A 24,787-nucleotide genomic window follows, 5' to 3' on the forward strand; every position below is an offset into this window, starting at 1 on the left:
AGTATGCACTTGAACCCCTAATAAAAAAGACATAGGCTATAAAACAAAAAACTATAGGCTCTCAGCACTTGATGCTTGAGCTGCTGATTACAAAATCTTTATCAAGCCTGTAAATATTTACATCAGAGAGGGGAAAAAACACTTTTTGCACTTTCAGGCCATTTATCACTGAAATGTGCTTTTTGTGTTCCCCCCTCCCCCTTTTAAAGTGTAATAGCTCTACTTATGGCCCGATCTCTGTAAAAGTTTGCATGCTTCTTATGAATCATATGGCGCAAATGCTTCATCATGTTCATATATGGTTCCCATTACTGAACAATAAAGTCTTTCCACTTGCCCGTAGCAATGTAAGTTAATGTTGATGTTGAATCTAATGTTGATTCAGTATATTTTACCATTATGTTATAATATATAGATACACGTCCCTTCCCTTCTAAATTTCCCTGCGTTATTTCCTCTAATTTTGATAAATGTATCTATTAAAGTTGAACAACTGAATAGTATTTGGAACAAGTTTGCCATCCATCCAACATAACCTGCAATTACTTCAACTCAACACCAGAGGTCAACATCCCCAGCTGTCTAAATACTTCTAACATTTCTATTGTTCTCAGTAGAAGTCCTCATAGTTGGGTAAACTTCTATAGCAGTGAAATGGAGTATAACTTCTATAGCAGTAATTTTTTTGTATTCCCATTTGCTATAATAACAAAAGAAAAGAGCCATGATAGAATTGCCATGACTTTCCAGAAGAAGGGAAAAATATCAAGACAATTACAGCTGTCATAAGAGAGAATCAAATTTTTTTTTTAGGGTGGCCCTTATTTTTGGACTTTTGAAATCTTCTGCTCTTCTGAAATCAATCAACTCTCCTTTGTGAGAAATGGAAACAAACCGAATTTCGCTGAGATTGGACTACATTTAGGGTGTGCTCAACAAAATTGAAATTCCGTCTTAAAGGGATAATTGACCTAAAAATGAAAATTAGCCCATTATTTACTCACCCTGAAGTCATCCTAGGTGTATATGACATTCTTCTTTCAGACGAATACAATTGGAGTTATATTAAAAAATGTCCTGGCTCTTCCAAGCTTTATAATTGCAGTGAATGGCTGTATGTCTTTGGAAGTCCATCAAAGATCATCTATTCATGTTTAAAGTGCTCAACACGGCTCTGCGGGGGTTAATAAAGGCCTTCTGAAGTGAAGCGATTCGTTCGTGTAAGAAAAATATCCATATATAAAACTTATATAATAACTAGCTTCCAGCAGACGGCCGTACGCATCGATTTATGCCAAAAGAGTAACCCTTGACCCGACGCATGACGTAATGACGGCAATTGACACGGTTCAAACAAACAGGGCTGGGGAACCGCATTCATCATTACGTTGTGCGTCAAGTTCAAGGGTTACTCTTTTAGCGTAAGTCGATGCGTGCGGCTGTCTTATGGAATTATTCTTGTGCCAATAATAATGAACGTAGCTTTTCAAGAAACTAATGAAAATATAAATTGAAACTGAATAAAATATCTTTGAAACTGAAAAAGAATAAATCGCAGGCAAATTTTTTGACTTCGTTTTGCTAACTATTTCTCATATTTCAATCGCTGATCTGAACTTACAAATGCGCTTCCAGAGTTTTCATTTGCGCTTCTGAAGTTTTCGTTTACGCTTCTGGAGTTTTCGTTCGCCGTTCTGACACATTTCTCTCGTGGGGGCGGGGCTAGTGGCAGTGTGTTCTCATTGGCTACTGAGGTTTTGATTGACAGCTTCTTCACCTGGAAGTGAAGACGTCAGTGTTGTGTTTACATGTGTGGATTTAAGCGTCTGTAATCGCAGCTTTCTATTTCATTTTAGTGATATTAAGTTAGGTTTGTTTTTTTTAATTTTATCTGTATACCTGCTGCTACTACTTTGTCGACAGAAGCTTTTAGGAGCACAAGAGATCTATTCAGTCTATTCAGGTGTAGGCCTACTTGTACATTAAAGTACTGTATATAATACTGAAAATATTGTAGTGTCCAATGTTTTCAGAAAATATTTGTTTATTGCTGATGATTATACTCATGTTAGGCTCTGATTAGGTTGAGCTGTCACAATTTAAAGAGAATACTAGCAAACGTGTGTGATACATTCAGCCGTCAAGAAAGTTTCACTTCAGGTAATCAAGGTTGGCAACCATGGCCATCACACTACTCATTGTTAGCATGATATACATTTACACCATCAAAATTAATGATCACTTAAATAAAAGGAATTTAAACAATATGAAAATTACAATCGTGGCCTTCTGTCAGATGATACAGACCTCAAAGGGCATTTCATTACATATGTCACACAAAGAATGTTCTTGTTGCCATTTTTTTATTGATAATTGTATTTAGTTATTTCATTTAATTAATACTATCTTCTAACATTTAAAATTGTAAATATATTTTAACAATCATCAACCGTTTCAGTTGTGACTTCTACAACCAGTTAAATGAATGTAATTGAAAATATGAATTCAAATAAATGTTCATTCTTTATTGTCACTAAAGCATATACACAAGTATCAGAGTGAAAGTCTTGGATGCAATTATGTTGTGACAGGAAAGACCACAATCCACAAAACATTAACTAAATACTATACATGTAATGAACAGTATTCTCACGATACTATAGAATTACTATACAAAATGCACAATTACAAATACAGAATACATTTTAAAAATTAATATACATTTTAAATGATGCAATGATTCTTTGAACAGTTCCTGTTGCAGTACAAATAACAAAGCAGTGACTGTATACAAGCAGTACAAGGATAGTCCACCCAAAACATGAGGATTCTCCCATCATTTACTCACCTTCATGCCATCCCAGATGTATATGACTTTCTTCTTCACATAAACATAGACAAAGAGTTTTAAGGAAATAATCCATCTCTGTGAGTCCATATAATACAAGTGGATTGTAACCCATGTACGTAAGACAGTTGGTCGGAAGTGATTTTTAATAGTTAAAACAGTTTACATTATTAGTATTTCTTTTATCTAGCCTGTTGTTTGACTTCAGAAGCCATTGATTCATCCACTGAGGATCCATGCATTGATTACCGTCACGCTCACTGTGTGTGTGTTTTTAAAGCATCTTTAGGACTCGCAGAGATGGATTACTTTCCTTACAATCTTAATTCGTGTTTATCTGTAGAAAGAAAGTAAAATGCATCTGGGACAGCATGAGGGTGAGTAAAATAAGTGAGAATTTTATTTTTGGGTGAACTATCCCCTTAACATTCATATCTGCTGTTGGTATGCTAATCCAAGATCAGCATAGACTAATAAGAATAAAGTGCAACCTCTTGTGAACTGTGTTTGTTTTAATCTAGAGGAAATTGAAATATTTTAGTTTATAATATTAAAATAAAATAAATCAGGTGTCTGAAGATCAAGATCCCAGTCATTCAAAGGTGATGTGTGTGTCTGAACAAAGTAAGATTATTGTCTGATAGGGACAGTGGATCTCTGGTACTATCACTCCATCCTCTGTGTCAGCATCAGAATTTTGTTTATGGAAAAGTTGCTCCAGTCCCTGGAAAATGAGAGAGGAAATGTATTATAATCTAACTATACAAACTGCTTTGAACTCCCACATACAGTAACAAGTTGCAGACTTAAAATATTTATTCCAAACAAATTATATAAATGTTTTAAGGGATTTTACATTACTAAATATTTACCTCTGAGTCATGCAGCATTTCTCATATGTAATACTGTTGTGTAACCAGTAGATACTGGTGTGTATTCCCTAGTTGCTGGATGTTTTCAGTCATAATTACTTGCATGTATTAAGTTTTTAATTTGGACATATATTTATTATTAAAGACTATTAAAGATTAAACTTTTTCTCTGAAATGTTCATTTGAAGTGCAATTTTTGCATTATTATTAGTCAAATATGGACACAGAAAAAGCATTTTGTTACTCATACTAGCTACATATAATAGCTTTATCAGTCATCTTTATAACACTAAAGTAATCAGAATAAATATTGCGACCAGGGCGATACTTCAAAATAATTGAGTGTTTACATATTACGAACAGAGGCGTGGTCTGTGGTCGAGTCGTGTCTCTCCTCTTTCAAAAACTCTGCATCGCAAATTAATCAGCAATTGAGAAATTCAGGTTTAAATAGCTTTATTGGCATGGTAAAAAAAGGCTTTACATTGCCAAAGTTGAATCAGGCAGTGATTGACAGCGCTCTGGTCCTATGGCATCGGTCATTGACTGATACAGTACAGATACTGTACAGTACTCTAGCCCAATGTTGTTTGGGGTGGCTGGGGGGGGGGGGGAAATATGATAATCGAAGACTGTAACCGAATGTAGATAAACAAGTCATGCAATGATTGGACTAACAGTCAAATCAAGACAACACAGCTGTATAATGTTATGGGCTCTCACAGTCACAGAGCTCTAAAATGCCTCTCCACATAAAAAAAGCCAGTACTGTATTATAAATAGTATAGTATTAAAAAGAAATCACACTTACCACGAGTAGGCTATCCAGTATCCTGATAGCGACGATGACTAATGATAATGATATCATTCGTCTGTACTATTCCTTCTATAAGAAATCATCTCAACAATATAGTATAGCAGCAAATAAATACAGATATAAAATTAATATCATTAAAATGAAATAGAAAGCTGCGATTACAGACGCTTAAATTCACACATGTAAACACAACACTGACGTCTTCACTTCCAGGTGAAGAAGCTGTCAATCAAAAACTCAGTAGCCAATGAGAACACACTGCCACTAGCCCCGCCCCCACGAGAGAAATGTGTCAGAACGGCGAACGAAAACTTCAGAAGCGCAAATGAAAACTCTGGAAGTGCATTTGTAAGTTCAGATCAGCGATTGAAATATGAGAAATAGTTAGCAAAACATGCAGTGTATTAAAAACGAAGTCAAAAAATTTGCCTGCGATTTATTCTTTTTCAGTTTCAAAGATATTTTATTCCGTTTCAATTTATATTTTCATTAGTTTCTTGAAAATCTACGTTCATTATTATTGGCACAAAATTAATTCCATACACCTGGGTTATTATGTTGGTTTTCCATCAATTTATACTGATATTTAAGGTTATGAATTGTAAAATATTCAAGTAACAAAATGTATGCTGACCTGCTTAGTACTTCTAGATCTAGGCCAAACCCTCTGAAAATGAGACCACAAGGATTAACAAGAAAAATATTTACTCATCCACAAACTGAAGGGGAAAAAAAGCTCATTGTCTCCACCCACCCTTATGTTTATACAGTGTTTTATCATGAGAGCTCACTGATCGTCTTCTTCATCATGACCATCATCATCATCTCTCTGCTCCTGCTGGCCTCTCTGCTGCCACACCTGACCTTCACTGGTGAGACTAAATGAACTTCATTACTAAGGGTACATTTACATGACAACAGTATACTAAAAACTGATATTCTTTCCTTTGCATTTTTTTGCGTACAGATGATAACATTGTCAAAACGATCCCCATTCACAGGGATCTACGAAAAAAGTGACTAAAAATGCTTTATTATTTAGACCAGGCCAGTAGTTGGCGATGTCACTTTGTAAAGAAACTATGCGCCTTTAGACTGAACATGTAATACGCATGCGCATGACATCACAGTTTTCACAAATTCACATTTTTGTGGTTTCAGCTCATGTGAATGTGGGTATAGTGAACGGCACAGAAGCCAAACCCCACTCCAGACCCTACATGGTTTCTCTCCAGAAGAACAGGCAACACATCTGCGGTGGATTCCTCATTTCTGATGAGTTTGTCTTGACTGCGGCACATTGCCGAAAAGAAGTAAGACTTTTGTCTTCTGAACTGCAATAAAGATTGATTATTTATGGAGATTTTTTAAATGAAATGACAGTAGTATAATAGTTTACATACTTTTGTTATCATCAGTATGCTCAATATAGTTTTATAAAAGAATGCATAAAACTGTGAGAAATAATACTACTTTCTTTCAAAAGAAATGAAATACTGACAGTTGTGGTTGGCGCACATAACCTAAAAAATGAGAATGAGGGTTCAGTCCGCATCGGAGTAAAGTCCTACCTCAAGCATCTGGACACTGAGAATGACATTATGCTTTTGCAGGTAAATATCTACACTTGTTCCAGTTGCAGAACAAAAACAAAAACAAAACAAAAATTCACTTTCAGGGCTCCTGCACTATAACCTCATAGAAAAATGAGAAAAATGATAAACTGTTGTTTAATCTAATGGAAGATAAATCTATTCATTAATAATGAATGCTTTTAAATTACAGCTAGAGAAAAAAATCAAACAAAGCGAACGTGTAGATTGGATATCATTACCAAAGAAAGAATCCATAGACAGAAAAGATCCTGATTGTAATGTTGCGGTCTGGCAATGAACTGTCCAAAGAGTGATCGTCTAATGGTGGCCAAAGTGAAGATAATGGATAACGCAACATGTAAAAAATGGAAAAGAAAACGGAAATACTCAGACTCACAAATGATGTGTGCATATGGCCACGGTGGATCCTGCAAAGTATGTAATCATTTTATGAAGTGAGTTTTAATTGTGATATGGCTTTTTAGTGACGTGTTGATCTGTGTTTCTTAACAGGGGGATTCAGGAGGTCCTTTGGTTTGTGAAAATGCTGCAGTTGGTGTCACATCTTTCAGTTACCCTAAACACTGTAATTCACCTAAGTATCCTAATGTGTATACTAAGATTTCACCGTATCTTCCATGGATCTATGAAAATATTTGAAATGTTAAGTGAAATGTTAAGTGAAGGAAGAAGTTTTCCTGTATTCTTCCAAAAAATAAAAAAAAATCCAGATTTTTTCCCCAATTAAAGTAACACATTGCAAGCATCAATCAGTCAAAGTGTGTTCATTGTCACAACCATATATAATTACAATATTACTGTCACGAATCAAGTCACAACAAGGTTTATTTAACAAGAGCAAACAACATATGACAGTGTGCATGGCACAAACAATACAGGACAACCAACAGAAACCCAAAAGGAACTTAAATACACAAGATAATCTAGGCAGCAACATAGTGTCGGCCCAGATCCGGCCCACATCTGGTACACATGGATTCCACATGGTCCAGATGTGGGCTGGATCTGGGCCAACACTATATTGCTGTCTGGGAATGAACTCGATAATGAACAGATATGAGGATTAAATTACAGTTTTTCTGAATTGCTAAAACACTAAGGGCCCTATTTTAACAATCTGAAATGCAAGTATCAAGCGCGAAACGCGGGTCTTGGGCGCTGTTGCTATTATACCGGCGGGATAAATGACTCTTGCGCCAAACGCAAATCTAAAATGGGTTGGTCTGAAGTAGCTTCATTATTCATAGGTGTGGTTTGGGCGTAACGTGAAATAAACCAATCAGAGCGACATCTCACATTCCCTTTAAGAGCAGGCGCGCTTGTTCCATGGCGGATTGATATTATAACGGCGGATTTGCCAGGCGCACACCAGGAGCGCTTCACAGCCGAGGAGACCGACGTTCTCGTCAGGGCCGTAAAACACAGAGAAGTGACATTGGGGATGGAGAAACCCACCCAAATTAGCTTCGGTTAAACAGGGGTATAAAAATGTGGGTAAATGTGTAAGCTAGATTTATGCCGATTTTTTCACATCTTCATGGACACAACAATGATTTCCCTCGTGTGTTAATATTTTTCCTTGTAATAATGTATGGTTTTCTAAAAATGAGAACTACTGCGTCTGTGTGTAGATGAGATAAGCAAAGTGCATGCGCGTTGTGCACACGCTACATTGATTATGGCCAAGCATGTGCCCTTAAAATAGCATATGAATAACATGCGCAACAAACCACTGACTTTAGACTAGGTTTTTCCTGGTCAGTGGCGGAATTGGGTAACACTTTATTTTGATGGTCCCTTTTGAACGTGCTGTTGACTATAAGTAACTTTTCAACTATATGTCAATATAGTAGACTGTATAAGTAGACGAGGAAGAGCAGGTGTGGAGAATGTTGTCAAGGCTGGATCTGGCTTTAGGGTTTTTCCCTTTGCCTGCAGAGACATTGTCTGAGATTTGGAGAAACTCCTCAGGCCGGACCCAACATGAAGACATGATGCTGAAGCAGGATAAAATCTCTCTCACAGACCTTGATTTTGCAGTTGCACAACTCTTCTGAGTGTACTTTACTGTAACATGCTTTTCATTTAGAGTTTTTTTACTGTAACCTTTTTGGCTTTTGCAGTTGGGTCACTGTATTTTCACAGTATTCAAGTGGTGAATATACAAACATGCGATAAGGCCTACTATTCAATACAGTTTTTTCCAATTGCTAACACACTAAAATGACATGCACAGCACAATTATTTAAACATTTTCTGCTTTACACACATTTTGCATTTCAAAATAGCACTTTTTAAACACACTGAACATGGTTCTCTGCATAAGACACAACAATCTGACATAAAGTCACATGTTTGCCATTTCAAAACACTGCCATTCAAAATGACACTCCATGAGCTGATTGGCCGATACATGTGTCACCTGACACAACACCTAAATGCTTAAAGGACAATTCCGGTATTTAACACTTTAAGTCTATTTTGTAGTTTGTTTTGGATGAACAAGAGTGGTGGACAAAGAAATTTTGACAATGGTTCCTGTCGCGACTTTTTAACTATTTTAGAATTGCCCATGACTGCTTTAGAATGGGAGTCAATGGCCATGCACAAACATGTCCTTAAAACAACCCTTAACGTTCGTTTTCAAAACTGTGCAACTCACCGAGTGGTTAGTGGTGTTCGTTGATGATTAAAAACAAATATATCGGCGCAATATATGATTTCAATCCGTTTATTTTTCTATAGTGGAACAATTTTTTCAGATACCTCACAACCGCGTATAAACTTCCGCTCTTCCGAAACTTCCGTTGCTCTGCTCACGCTCGCCTGAGAACCGAGCGAAAAGACCTAAAAGACTACAATCAAATGTAAACAGCATCCTTCCTTTCCGTCTCCGGTAGCGCAGTAATATCAACGAGCAATGAGTCCTCCAACGGAAATCAATGGATTTGACAAAATGCCAAATAAAACACGACAGAAACTGTATTTCGCTACGCTACTTGTTTTGGAACATCAACGAACACCACTAACCACTCAGTGAGTTGCACAGTTTTGAAAACGAACGTTAAGGGTTGTTTTAAGGACATGTTCATGCATGGCCATAGACTCCCATTCTAAAGCGGTCATGGGCAATTCTAAAATAGTCAAAAAGTCGCGACAGGAACCATTGTCAAAATTTCTTCATCCACCACTCTAGTTCATCCAAAACGAACTACAAAATAGACTCAAAGTGTTAAATACCGGAATTGTCCTTTAACTGTTAACACTTCAATCTTTTTCAGTTTACTGTTTTTTTGTGTTCAGTCCAGTGTAAATATATCTGCTGTGCATATGTTGCACACTGACTTGTTTGGTGAAAAATTAAAAAGGAAATATTTCAACAGCATGTGTGTGTATCTGCAATATTTCTGTGCATGTGAACAATCTGAAGGTATTTTGCAGTTTGGGTGTGTGGTTGTGTGAATTGTGTGAAGTATTTTGATAAAAGCAGCCTAGTTTGCAAAATTGTGTGTTAGCAATTGGAAAAAAACTGTATTCAGTACAATACTATACTTGCAGTGGATACAGTATACAGTTTATTCACCTTACTACGTAAGTTGTCATTACTATATTTTTTTTTATGAAATTGTAAAATTTGTTTACTTTGTTACAAATATACTTTTTTTTTCTGTAACTGCATGCTTTGGATTCTGTGTTCTCCATTTGTTGATGTACAGGGTGGGCCATTTATATGGATACACCGCAACAACATGGGAATGGCTGGTGACACCAAAGTCCCGTTTGTGGCACACCAGTACATGTGAGGGGGCAAACTCCTCAAGATGGGTGGTGACCATGTAAGACTGAAAATACTGGTTGAGGCCTGATTTATGGGACAAAAGGGCCCGGCTGGCTAATTAACATTGGAACTCTCAGAAGCACATGAACTAACAACAAAGAACCCACACAAGAGCATGGTTTAATGCGAATGTTTATCATTGACTGTTATGCTTTTGGTGTCATTTGAAATGTCTCAAAGTGAGTGGTACAGATATCTCATATCCAGATAGATAAAATAAAAGGAAATAAGGTTTATAGAAGTTCATAGGGAACTGGTTTAGAGATAATGCCAGATAAGGCAACCCCCCTTCTGTGGGATAGAAGCCATTTGAGGGTGGTCTCACCCCATCCCCCTTGTCACCTGGACAGAGGATAAAGGAAGGTGTTCTGGCTCTCTCTGTCTCTTCTTCTTGGCTGGACGTGGAATTGAATAGGTGGTTTCTCTCTCTCTCTCTCTCTCTCTCTCTCCCTCTCTCTCTCTCTTTCCCTTTCTCTCTCTCTATCTCAGGTACAAGCTGGGTAAGATTCTTTGGTGTAACCAATGTATAACCATGTTCTAGATTGTGGAATTGATCTCTGATATCTGAAATATTAAATTGCTACAATGTGATTATTCCAACTGGGTTTGACATTGTTTATTTAATGGTTAAAAGGAATAGTCAAACATTCGCTCACTTTTAGTGAGGCACAGATATTATAAAAACCTTTCATTTATGGAGTCAGATGAATTAACGAGTGAGTACATGATTAATGTATTGCAAATTTAACCAACCAATACTTTGCATGAGTGAGGACAGAACACGTGACAACCTTCCCCGTGTATTGGCGAACCGGCAGATTGGGCCAATATAGCGGGCCTTACAACCATGACATATACTACAGTTGTTCTCAGTCGCTTTGGTGCATTTCTCACATCACTATTTACATTTGCACAACAGTTAGTTCAACCTCCACAACATTTAGTCATTTGTGCACATCATAGTAGCAGTTTCTCATTCCTTCCAACAAACTGCAAATGCTTTTGGACATGCATCAATTGCTTTCATACAACTCTCTGCTGTTTTATAACATTATCATTTGCTTATGTCATGTCAGTCAAAATGAACTATACTTGTTAATGCTGAATAGTCATTCCACATAAAACTAATAGTCCTCATTTCATTGCTTGAGTCATTACATACAAAAATGTTGAACTAGTTGTCAAAATCTGTCAAGCAAATTTTACACATTTTTTTTTTATCTTTTTTTTTTTTCTGAAAATGTCTCCTAAATTGAACAATTTCTCTCAGGTGAATCTCAGCTTTCACTGATGAGGAACGTCTGGATGTGCATGAATGATAACAGTACTATGTATGTTGTATGTTCAGTTCCAGTATGTACTGCAATATTGTTTCCAGTTGTGCACAGCTCTACCCAAAGGGAGTTTATGTTTGTTGTAAATAAGGGTGTATTTTTTTCTTTTGCACAATGCTGTGAACAAATTAGAATTGCAAAGAGCATATGCAGTAAAAATGTGAAACATACATATTCAGTGTCTGGTACTCACTGTTACCTCACTAAATACAGTAATGTGTAACTTTACTGTATTTTTCAAAGGGCATGTGCAAATAGTATTTAGTGCTGTCTTGAGCATTTTCAGGTAGTGTCACCAAGATCTGACTTTTTTTGCATTGGAAAACAGAGTAAACTGTCATAATGAAAACATGACAAAGCCATTTGACTATCTTGTTCATAAACGATGGTGTCAGGACTTTTCATATTGATGACACTGACACTTTCATTGACATGAATACTTGCTTTTGAGGAATGAGCTATCCATTTTGAGCAAGTGACACGCTTTTGCAGGTTATCAACTAGGTTTTGCAGTTTGTACTAATTGTTTTGAGAACTGCATTAACTGTTGTGCAAATGTAAATAGTGATGTGAGAAATGCACCAAAGCGACTGAGAAAAACTGTAATGTGCCACAAACAGGACCTCAATATCACCAACCACTCCCATGCCACCACGGTGATAAATGGCCCACCCTGTAGTCTAATCTCATCTAATCTGTAGTGTTTATAATTTTGACTCACTGTGTGAATGATCTGAGAGCATTGTTTGATTTTGAGCACAGATAAAATGGTTTTGAGGCAATTGTTTGATTTTGCCAGAAGAGTCAGAGGTTCTGTGAATGTGGTTTGAAAATTTGGTTTTGTGTTTAAGGTTTTGAGAAAGTGAGTAATGGTTTCAAGAAATGTGTTTGAGCAATTCAGAAAAACTGTAATATCTATGGTAACTGATAGGTGGAGGGAAACTATAGAACAAAGGAAACAGGAAATTAAAGAGAAACAAACTAAAACTTCATGAAAATCAAACTAAACAGAGAATAACCATGACAATTACATGGTGGGCGCTAAAGTCATTTCACATTAGCAAGTACACCTCATTTTGATTGAGCAAAGGCAGAAATCTCCAAAATTGGAATAACTATGGTATAATAAAGTGAGATTCTTTAGCTCAAATTTTTTAAATATTTTTTTCAGATTTATCAAGCTAAAATAAAGTACACTTGACTAGAACCTTCTGACGCATTCTATCCCAATCTTTCATCATTTAAGAACTAGCAATGGAGGCTAGAGCTATTGACATGCAGTAATATGAGAGAGAGAGAGAGAGAGAGAGAGAGAGAGAGAGAGAGAGAGAGAGAGAGAGAGAGAGAATTTCCTGAATTTGTGCGGCTCATTCGGTAGCAGTCTCTGACACAGACGTTATCGCCTCGCTACTGAGAAATATCATGTATTTTTTTTTATAAAATATTGCGGGCAGAGCTGATAACTTTCTGTGCGCTAGTGTGTGTGTACATGTGGCTGTGAAAGAGCATGAGAAAGATTTAGAATGTGCTATAGTGATAATATAAGATAACTGTTAATAAGATAAAAATGTTAACAGTTTGACATTTTTATCCTGTTGTTTGTCATGTTTATTTGCTTGATCAGTGCAGGGCCGTAGGGTTATTTACCTAATATATTATGATATATTTAAATAATTAAACACTGTGCTGTCAAAGTTGATATTGTGGCTTTATATATGGCCAGACACTTGCATGTGTCATTATATAATTAACACTCTACCAAAATCAATCTAAAATGGAGTTTTGACCAGTGAATGTCAAAACGTGTTTGTCCACCAATAGAACGGCCGCATCTGAGGCAGTAAGTCTATAACATTACGTTTTCATCAACTTAGGATGAAACACATGCACATGCTATTTAAGGAAGTTCTCGACGACAAATGCTAGACTAAGACAGTCTTCTCCACTCCTCAAATACATAAAACTTTAGCCTTTATAGAGAGAGTTTCTTGAGTGAAGAAAACACTGTACTTATTCAAACATTCAGTCATTTATTTATGTCTCCGATGGAGATACGAGGTTTATTCACAGCTATTTTTAATTCGTTTTCCTGGTTAAATATTTGCAGAACCAACAAACAGGGTGACCAATAGTAATGATGTATGCGGGAAAAAATGACAAAATATGAAGAAACAAGGTTTCTGCTCGATGTCTAAAATTTTGTTAATTTAGATAGTAATTGTCTTACAGGGCCCTATTTTAACGATCTGAAACGCAAGTGTCAAGCGCAAAGCGCAAGTAACTTTGTGGGCGGGTCTCGGCGCTGTTGCTATTTTCCCGGCGGGATAAATGACTCTTGCACCAGGCGCAAATCTAATATCTTTAAATATAAGTATAAACAGAAGATACTTACCTTGTACAAAGATGAATGTGAAAATTTTTAAAATTATAACAACAATGATGGTCTCGTCGTTGTTTTTGTTACAAGACTTGTCATCATTGTATTATTGTTGTGTTTGTTTTTGTTTTAGTGTTGTGTAAGCAGAATTAATAATAAAAAAGAAAATTTAAATAAATTTAAAAAAAAGAAATTTGTTAAACTGGAAAGTAGATTACATCTGGTCTGCGCTATTTTGTTATTTTTTTGGCGTTGTTATTTTTTGTTATGTCGGTGAGGCCATCTAATTTGTAACTTTCTTAATATAAGAATGGGGTAGGAGTTTATAAGATTTTTTTTTTCTTCATCCTACTCCTGTTCTTTTTGTCATGGAATGTATTTTTGTTGTGTTTGTTGGATTGTTGTTGTGGCATTTCGTGTTGCATTACCATGAAAAGAGAATATATAAATAAATGAAAAAAAATGGGTTGGTCTGAAGTAGCTTCATTATTCATAGGTGTGGTTTGGTCGTAACGTGAAATAAACCAATCAGAGCGTCATCTCACATTCCCTTTAAAGACCCACTCCAATGAAAATCATGTTTTTCTAGGTGTTAACATGTTCTTGTGGTATTTTTCTGATGTTAGAGGATATATCTTGAGAAAAATAAGCTCAAAGTTGTATTTCTGAGTATTTCTGCATTCAAATGGCTGTGAATCAGTAGCAGACGCTAAAATGCCGGCTAAAATAGACTGGAGTTGTGACGTAGTAACTCCACTGGGCGGGGCCACAAGCTCATACTCCCCTCCGCCCCGCCCGCTCAGGTTCTGAGGAGTAGAGAAGACGATGGCGGATCGCTCGATGGTGTTTTAAGCCCCCAATGGCTCCTTAGAGGCAGCTAACCCTACCCTCAACCTTAAACCTACCCATCCCCTCGCTGACTGGAAGACGCCGTTGGGGGCATAAAACACCAAACACCATGGCGCTAATCAGGGCCGTTTCAAGATATTTGGGGGCCCTAGGCAAAAGAGTGAAGTGAGGTTCCAAGTCCTCCCTCAGGAAAATTTTTAAAATTCAGATGGGATTTCTTGTATTCTGGTGCATTTTAAGAGTCATGAATTCTACGCTACACAAAGTGTTTAAGAAATTTAAGCAAAGCACCTAATAAAGCAAAAAAAACATTTGGTGAATAGCCATACGTTTATTGTTTTTCTCATAGCATATCATGAAAGCGAAGTGTGGAGGATTAGATATTTACTTTACAGGAAAAGAACTTCACTTCCCATAATGCCACAGACAGTAACTTCATACGCAAAACTACCTGTTGCGTACGGTACAAAGTTTTGAGATGTGTTGATGGAGAAGAATAAAAGGACAAACGCGAAGGAAAAAGGGCATTTTTCTCCAGATGGAATAGAAACATCACCAACTGAAATTGATTTTCAATTTGCGTACACCTAAAATGTAACCGGACTTGATGGATTATTTTGTTTGGACCTAACTGCATGGGATGGGAATCATAGGACCAGCTCATTTTGTTTGGAATTGACAAAGTTTTTACCGTGACCGCAGCCGCGGGCAGACAGCCGTCAAGAGTAGTGACAACACTTCTCTAGCTTTTGCCTTTATACATGGCAAACAATCTCATGCGATCGTAATCTGGGCTCGTGCATCAAGAGGATTTGGCTCAAAGGAAGTTTTCGAACGCTGTAGCTACAACAGTGAAGGGGCGAGAAGTTGTCTAGTGTGTATTTTATGCTTAAATTCTGCAAACAGAACAAAGTTGTGTATGACTATTAGTTGAACTTTTTCACCCTCTAACAACGCTCACATACCGTTGTGTTTGGTCACTGATGTCAAGGTTTATGTTCGCAGAGATGTGAAAACACGTCAGACAGTTGTATTTGGAGATAATAATGGTTTACTTGCCGCTGTGTCTTTGGCGTTTTTCCTCTTCTTCTTTCTTTCTCTGTCTTTTGGAAAATCCTGAAGGGTATGAGCACTTCATGATGACATTTTTCAATTTAAATGCCCGCGTAGCGCTGAGTGTGGCAGCGACAGTTTCTCTTCCACTGACAGCTAGTGGGGGACCTGATGGGGGGTGCGCGACGGTGGATGTCACTTCAACATTACAGTGATTAGGGCACTCATAGTGTTTGTCGTTGCATAGGGGGAATCCCTCAGTTTGGGGGGCCCCTCTCATGGAGCAGTACTGGAGAGTGATAGCGCTGTCTCACTGTGGTGGTTTGTTTACAGTGGTTGATACTGTTTGACGAGGGCAGATACACAACCTAAACGACCGTGCGGCCATCGGGGGCCCCCTTCAGCTGGGGGCCCTAGGCAGCTGCCTACCTTGCCTACCCCATTGCGACGGCTCTGGCGCTAATACCTATGTGCGGTAGCGGGTTGCAATGCTAAGAGGAGAGATATTGGTATTAGCTTTCATGCTTTACCAAAACATGTTGCTGTGAGAGATGAATGGATTACGTTCCAGGGTTCCAGACTGCGACCATTTTTTGAGAATGTGCAAGTTCAAATTTTATGTGGTCGCATTTGTGCGAGTGCATGGTCATGTACTCAGTTAAATTCACGCATGAATTTTCCTGCATTGAACTTGTTTTAGCACCCGCCAAAGTGAATTTTTGTCCCACCAAAGTCTTATTTGATCGGTGAGTAATGTAGATGAACTGCTGCGCTTGTTTAAATGAAAGAACGAGCAGAGAGAGAGACCCGGACAGGCGAAAGTGTAAACAACACTAGAAGACATTATTTTACACATTAAGACAGTACATAAAAATTATTTAAAGACATAAAACAACACTTTAATTAAACGAAAAAAACTATCCAGTGATGAAATGTTTTCTGTGTTGACAGAAAGAAAGAAAGACAGAAAGAGGCTGTTAATTGCTGCCTATTGGCGCTTTTCCATTACCAGTACCAGCTCAACTCGACTCGACTCGACTCGCTTTTCGCTCCGTTTTCCATTGCAGATAGTACCTCCACAATAGTACCTGGTCGTCATAGCGACGCTGCAGGAAACTGCCGTGACTTAATCTTTTACGCGAGACGCGCGAGACACACCCGCTACCCACACACAATTGGAGGAAATCGAGTGTATGCTGTTTTTGGATGTTTTTGTTTTTGTTTTTGCTGTTTTTTATTCAGGATACTCCGTCTGGCGCGTGCAATGATGACGCAGTGAATAGTGACGATTCTCTCTGACCAATTAGCAGTCTGCCGTGTTTTCACGTCACATTTTAGTATCGCCTCAGCTCGCTCAGAACCTCGCCGGAGGTGGTACGAAAAAAAGTACCTGGAAGCAGGTACAGGTACAACTTTTACACAGTGGAAAACCAAACAGAGCCGAGCCGAGTCGAGTCGAGGCGAGGCGAGCTGAGGTGAGCTGGTACTGTGTAGTGGAAAAGCGCCATATGTATCTCGCTTCAGCCAACGGCTTCGCCCACAACGCAGAGGCGAATTGCTAATGAGCTACTGCCGCTCTGCTGAAGCGAAGTCCCAGAAAACGGCACAGGTTTTGTGATTTTGGCTAAAAACGGCATAATCATCATTTAAAGACCACTGAGAATGTTTAAAAATAGCTCAAAATATGATCGGAGTGGGACTTTAAGAGCAGACGCGCTTTTTCCATAGCGGATTGCTATTGTAACGGTGGATTTGTTCTCGTTCTCGTCACAGCCGTAAAAGAGAGAAGTTACATTGAAATGGAGAAACCCACCCAAATTAACTTCGGTTAAACAGGCGTATGATAATTTGGGTAAATGTGTAAGCTAGATGTATGCTTTTATAAATTGTCTGTCTGTCTATCTATCTATCTATCTATCTATCTATCTATCTATCTATCTATCTATCTATCTATCGTAATAATGTATGATTTGCAAAAATGAAAACTGCTGCTTCTGTGTAGATGAGATAAGCAAAGTGCATGCGCGTTGTGCACACGCTACATTGATTATGGCCAAGCATGCGCCCTTAAAATAGCATATGAATAACATGCGCAACGCGACACTGACTTTAAACTATTTTTTCCTGGTTAGTGGCGCAATTGTTTTCTAAACCTGCAAAATAGCATGAAGGAACGTTTGCGCCAGAACACGCCTCCTTTTTTGCGCTGAACCGCCCCCGGGAGCGCAAGTTCATTCCCTAGTTTAGCGACGTGCTTCTGTGGAGGGAAAAGCGCGCTTTGCGCGGGTGCAAAATAGGAATGATACATGCGTCGGTGTACAAAGTCACTTGCGCTGGGTGCAAGATAGGGCCCATAGTGTTTTACCATTAGAGTGAAATAATACTCATAATAATAAAAATTCTCCTCATTGTAATTGCATCCCGTGGGCATATATAGGCACTGAGTGCGGTTTTTGATTCTTTTGCTGTGATAGGCTTGTGAATAACTGAAATAATTTGGCGAATTGACATGGAAATTTAATGCAGTGAAAGCTCGCCTGGAACTACTTTAGTGATGCCGTTTAAAGTAAAAAAATCAACAGTTTAGAATGGGTCGACCAATCAGAATCAAGTATTTCAAAGAAGCCATATGAGGTGAGTTTTATTCATATGTGCTGATCATGGCCTAACTACCCTTACGAAAAAGAAGTATGCTTCAAGTTCATTTACTGTAATGAAGTATTTAAGTAATGTTCAAGTATATTTTTAAAGTATACATTATGCAGTAAGTATACTAATGTCAATATGTACTTGTAGTAAACTTGTAAGTACACTATTTTAATACCGCTTGGGACTAAATTGGCCCACTTTTAGTATATAAAAGCATATGTTTAAGTGTACTATAAGTGTAACAGTAGTAAACTTTAAGTGCACAGCTAGTTCATATTACGTTTCTCATTTGTACTGCAAGTGAACTTATGGGTATACTAGAAGTTTACTATTTTAATACTTGTAGCAAATTTTTAGTTTATGTAAGTACACTTTGAAGTATACTCTCAGTAAACTACTAGTTAAGTAGTTTTATACTACAAGTTTTCTTTAAGTGAACTTAACATTATACTTATAGTTTACTATTTATATATTATTTTTGCACTTGCAGTATGCCTAGTCTGTACCACTATGTTCAAATTGAATTTTTTATACTTGAAAAATACCTTTAACTGTACTTTAATTTTAAAAACAATTTATTAGCTTCATGCATCCTTTTTTATCAACACTTGAATGTTCGTAAGTTTCATAAAGAAAGGCAACATTTTAAACAAAAAAAGTTGAGAAAATCTCATTTTTGTCAAAGATTCAGATTCAGAACGATGATCAAAACACAGAGATGGAGTAGATCGAGTCCAACACCCCCAAAGCTTCACAGTCGTTTTCTCTTTAATGGGTTACGCTTCATTTCATTTGGTAATATTAAGCAGTTTTGATTTACACACTGTTTACTGTAATGTTTGATGATCATGTTATTTTACATTTGAGTGAGCAATCTTCTATCACTTGTTTCAGCTTCTTCTTCTCCTGTATTTTGATCCGGAGATTCTGTACTAGAAGATGTGTCATAGCGCCCCCTACCGTATAACAGTGAAAACATGGATAGCTGGAAAATGTAGTCAATGGCGGGGAAAGAGTAAAGTAGAATTAAAGTAAATGTCTATACCAGTGGACTAGCCTAAACAAAAATTCAGATACACAGAATTACAAACATATCTGTTTTATATCAATATTTTAATAAATATTTTCAAACAATGTAAGTTTCATAAGTTTGTATCTGAAAAACTATGTAAAACTATGTAAAAAAAGTACATTTAATAGGCTACTCAAAAGAGTTAACACAACTACAAGCCAAGTATACTTTGAATACTTAATTATACTTCTAAGTATATCTCGATCAAAAGATTGAGTACAAGTACAGGCCAAATATACTTGGACTTTTCTCTCAGTATAAGTCAAATACACTTAAGTGTAATTTAAGTAGCCTATATTTCTGAGAAGTACATATATATTTTCAAGAAGTATATAAATTCTTATTTTTAGTTGAAAAGAAGTGTACTACTAGAACACTTTAATAAACTTTAAATTATTATTATCGCTGTGGACAAGATCAGGTTCAGTTCCATGCTCATTTTATTTACTCTATAAGCTATTTCACCCGAAAGCTTGTTACTATAAAAAACATGAACATGTGAGTTCATAAGACAGTGTGTAATATTATGTTTTAAAAAAAGGTATTTAATAAGCTACTCAATCAAAACAGTAAACACAAGTACAAGCCAAGAATACTTACTTAATTATACTTTTTGCACTTAAGTGCAATTTGAAGTATATTTCTGATAAGTACATAAAGCATATTTCTGAGAAGTACATAAAAAGTAGACTGAAAGTAAACTTTCTTATTTTTAGTTTAAAAGAAGTATACTAATAGCACACTTGAATAAACTTATTTTTTGTAAGGGTAATTGGAAGGATTGTCCTTGTATACCCTGCATCAAAACATATCACAATATTGATATTGGCCATTTTGGAATGATATTGTGCTTTTAAGGGTAACAAACTGCACATCAGCTGTATTATGAGCTGTAGAATATTCAGTACTAAAATGCATGCATACATGCTCAATTCTTATCATCTAAACCAAGTTGAATCTTCTTGCAATACCGGAAGAACAGTATCTTTTCATCACTGTGTTGCTCATACTGCAAGAAGAAAAAAAAGAATTGGGGGCAACTCAGTGACTCCACCCACTTTTACAGTATATTTATACAGTGTTTTGCCATGAGAACTCAATGTCTTCTTCATCATGACCATCATCATCATCTCTCTGCTCCTGCTGGCCTCTCTGCTGCCACACCTGACCTTCACTGGTGAGATTGATTATATTACAGTCAATTATGATGATTTTTAAGAATGTTTGATTTGTATATGTGCTGAATAAGTTGGCTGACAGCACTCTCTCTCTCTCAGCTCATGTGAATGTGGGTATAGTGAACGGCAACGAAGCCAAACCCCACTCCAGACCTTACATGGTTTCTATTCAGACAAATGGGGAACATATCTGTGGTGGATTCCTCATTTCTGATGAGTTTGTCTTGACTGCTGCACATTGCTGGGATAGGTAAAAGCTTGTTTAGAAATCACTTTTGAATGACACAACCACTGCAGTGCAACCATACAGTGTGCTGAATGACATCAATTACTATCATGACTTTCTCTTTCAACAGATTTGAGATTCTGACGGTTGTTGTTGGTGCTCATGACTTAAAGAACATCGAGAGTTCAGATCGCTTCGGCGTGAAGTCTTACATCCCGCATCCGAACTTTGGAAACAATCGTAATGACATCATGCTTTTGAGGGTAACAAACTGTAATACTTTTAGTTGTTCAAATAGAATCTGATCAGCAGAAGTGGACAGTAACAAAGTACATTTACTTGAGTACTGTACTTAAGTAGGGGAGAGCGGGGCACAAAGTAACGCTTTTTGACTTTCTCAGTTTGTGTAAATCTACTTATGGTTCAGAGTATTTATTTTTTCCCACATTAATTTCCCACATGTCTAGTACAATTGTGTGTTTTTGTTTTATTAATACAGTATATACTTTTTTCTTGATATACCCCGAAAGAATGGAAGTGAAATGTGACAACATGCCCCATAGGTGGGGTACATTGTAACATGTGTGGGGCACATTGTAACATAACATATGACAGCTTAAAATGTTATCTGATCTAATAAAAAAAATATACAAAATAAACTAAAATATTTTCTAAATAAAATACAATTAAAACACTTTTTCATATAAAATAATGGCAATTTTTAATAATTAAATATAAACTCATTTTTGAGTTTTGACTACGAACACAGGAAAACACAGCTATAACATAGTTCAAAAACAAATAAATAATTAGTAATTTCTGAACATTGACTCTCAGTTTTTATTCACCTTTTTCTCACGTTTTCTCAATAAAATTAATAAAAGTATAGAATATAATAGCATTTCTAATAGGGGAACATTGTAACGCAGTGTTACAACATGCCCTGCCTCTGCACAACTGGGATTTAAACCCTGCTAGTGTCTTCTGCTAGTTAGCGAAGCATTAAATAACTATCTCAACTGTTAAATAACATCTTGGAGATTAAAATAATATCAGATTTGTCTTATTTTAAATAAACACAAAAAATAGAGATGAAAAATTTACTTAAGTAAGAAATTTACTTTTGCTATGGTTTAATAAATGTCTATGGATATCTTCCAAAAAAAAAATTGTGTTTTCTATATAGTGTTGATATGGCAACTAGTAAATACACAAAGTTTCGTCATCCAAGCATGTGCGGAAGTATTTAAAACAAGCGTGTTACAACTAGCCCCGCATTAGGTTGTGCCCCGCGCTCCCCTACACTTTTTGAGTATCTGTACTTTACTTGAGTATTATTTTTTCTGGAAACTTTTTACTTTAACTTCACTACATTTGAAAGACAAATATCGTACTTTTTACTCCACAACAATTCTGTCGTAGAAAAAAGTAGAAAGTAGAAACGTCAGTCAGGGGATGATTTTGATTGCAGGGGTTGCATTTTGGTTGGAAATGAAAGTCAGATTGACGTCAGGACTCGACTGATGTTGGTTTCTGACGTCAACCCGATTTTCGTTTTCAACCACAATACAACGTCTGTCTAACGTTGGAGATTGATATCAATCTGGCGTTGGATTCTGACATCAACCTGATTTTCATTTTCAACGTTGGGTTTGGCCTTCTAAATTTTGTCATTGTTTTGGTGTACACAAGGTTATAGATAACAGTAAGGCTAACATATTCATACTAAAAGCCAAAACACTTTAAATAGGGCACTATTTGAGGGAACAGCCATTTGGGTGTCCGAAACCATTGTGGACGTTATTGAGTGACTTATTCAATCTCACATTCAATCCCACTACTGGAGCTGTGTTCTACAAATAAATGTGATATTGATATGAGGGCACGCAGGCATGGATTCAGAAGCATAAGGTACTGTAAGTATTACACACAACAATGCAACAATAATAAAACAATGCATTGACATTTACTTTTGAAAAATGAGTACTTCTGTACTTTTACTTAAGTAAAAATCTGTCTTTACAACTTTTACTTGTAACGGAGTAATATTTGACCAGTAGTATCTGTACTTTCACTCAAGTAAGGAAGTTGTGTACTTTGTCCACCTCTGCTGATCAGGAAACAGTGGCACAAAACTAACACACACTGTGTTTGAATTTATTTTGCAATCAGGGCTTTTGTACTAACCACACAAACAGCAGTATAAACAACTGCAGTCCAGTCTTAATAAAGATGACTAAATCTTTTATTAATACTGGTTGTGTTTTTGAATTACAGCTACAGGAAAAAGTTGGAGCAAACAACGATGTTAAATGGATTTCATTACCAAAGAAAGGAGAAGACTTGGGAACAAATTCTCTCTGTAGTGTTGCCGGCTGGGGAAGAATAGAGACTAAAGGCCCAAAGAGTGATCGTCTAATGGAAGCAAATGTGTATTTAATGAATAACACAGAATGTAGCTATAGATGGGGAGAGTTATACTCACTCTCTAAAATGATGTGCACACATGGCCATGGTGGATCCTGCCTTGTACGTACAAAAAAAAAGATTCACATACTTTATGTTATGTCAATTAATGAGTTTAAACTGATACGGTATATTTAATTTTTAGTGACGTGTTGATCTGTTTCTTTACAGTTTGATTCAGGAGGTCCTTTGGTTTATGGAAACACTGCAGTTGGTGTCACATCGTTTGGATGTAAAGAGCAGTGCAATTCACCTCAATATCCTAATGTGTATACTAAGATTTCACCATATCTTCACTGGATCGGCAACATAGTTAGAAATGTGATGTGAGTTAAGTTACTAAATGCTTCCGTAACTTCTTTCAATAAAGTATCACATGACAAGCATCAATCGTTCCAAGTGTCTTCATTGTCACAACCATATAAAGTTACAATATTACATGGGGGGACTTTTACTCAAAGTCTACAATATATATAAACGATTTCAAGTATTTAGTTGTTTATTCGTACATAATTTGGGCTTCCAGCCCATAAAACCCACGAAAACAGGATTTCAAAAAATTTGAATATTACATGAAATCACACAGTAATTACACAGTAATAGCATGGCCATTGAACCAGGTTTTGGTTATTTTGGCAGTGTGGGCAGGTGCAAATCCTGCTGGAAAATGAAGTCAGCATCTCCATAAAGCTTGTCTGCTGAAGGAAGCATGAAGTGCTCTGAAAATGTCCTGGTCTCAAAATTTGCTCTCATCAGAAAGGAGGACTTTAGTCCACTGTGCTTTATGAAATCCAGAGTCAACGCAGCCGTCTACCAGGACATTTTCAGAGCACTTCATGCTTCCTTCATTTTCCAGCAGGATTTGCACCTGCCCACACTAAAGCTCTTCTTTTTTTTTTCTTTTTTTTTCACAGAGAGACATAAAGGGTGACCAATATTAACGATAAAAAAAAAAAAAAAACACACTAATAAAAATGACAAAATTTGGAGATACAAGGTTTTTGTAAGTCTTTGAGATCTAACAACATATAGGGCCCTATTTTAACGATCTGAAATGCAAGTATCAAGTGCAAAACGCAAGCAACTTTGTGGCTGCCTTGGGCGCTGTTGCTATTATACCGGCGGGATAAATTACTCTTGCGCCCGACGCAAATCTAAAATGGGTTGGTCTGAAGTAGCTTCATTATTCATAGGTGTGGTTTGGGCGTAACATGAAATAAACCAATCAGAGCGACATCTCACATTCCCTTAAAGAGCAGACGCGCTTTTTCCATGTCGGATTGCTATTATAACGGTGGATTTGCCAGGCGCGCGCCATGGGAGCGGTTCACAGCCGAGGAGAGCAACGCTCTCGTCACGGCCGTAAAAGAGAGAGAAGTTACATTGGGGATGGAGAAACACACCCAAATTAATTTCGGTTAAACAGGCGTATGATAATTTGGGTAAATGTGTAAGCTAGATGTATGCTTTTATAATAAATTGTCTATCTATCTATCTATTGTAAGAGAGAAGATTTCCCACCAACATTACAACACTTCTTTACTTTTATTTCAGATACTCATATCCATCAAACAAGGCACAGAGAAATAAAT

General features: G+C 36.9%; 2 protein-coding genes across 2 annotated transcripts; both read left to right on the forward strand.

Annotated features, from left to right (window-relative positions):
• Positions 1 to 5,329: 5,329 nt before the first annotated feature.
• LOC309474929 (complement factor D-like) lies at positions 5,330 to 6,798 on the forward strand. Its single transcript, XM_082137547.1, has 4 exons — positions 5,330 to 5,409; positions 5,699 to 5,850; positions 6,442 to 6,567; positions 6,646 to 6,798. The coding sequence occupies exons 1-4, from the start codon at positions 5,346 to 5,348 to the stop codon at positions 6,790 to 6,792; spliced, it is 489 nt and encodes a 162-aa protein (XP_081993673.1). The 5' UTR covers positions 5,330 to 5,345; the 3' UTR covers positions 6,793 to 6,798.
• A 13,630-nt stretch (positions 6,799 to 20,428) lies between these two features.
• LOC309475912 (mast cell protease 1A-like) lies at positions 20,429 to 23,581 on the forward strand. The gene is made up of 5 exons (XM_082138899.1): positions 20,429 to 20,502; positions 20,603 to 20,753; positions 20,860 to 20,992; positions 23,007 to 23,258; positions 23,367 to 23,581. The coding sequence occupies exons 1-5, from the start codon at positions 20,439 to 20,441 to the stop codon at positions 23,523 to 23,525; spliced, it is 759 nt and encodes a 252-aa protein (XP_081995025.1). The 5' UTR covers positions 20,429 to 20,438; the 3' UTR covers positions 23,526 to 23,581.
• Positions 23,582 to 24,787: the final 1,206 nt, after the last annotated feature.

This window comes from Leuciscus leuciscus (assembly GCF_965113295.1).
Source record: "Leuciscus leuciscus genome assembly, chromosome: 15".
Classification (NCBI taxonomy): Eukaryota; Metazoa; Chordata; class Actinopteri; order Cypriniformes; family Leuciscidae; genus Leuciscus; species Leuciscus leuciscus.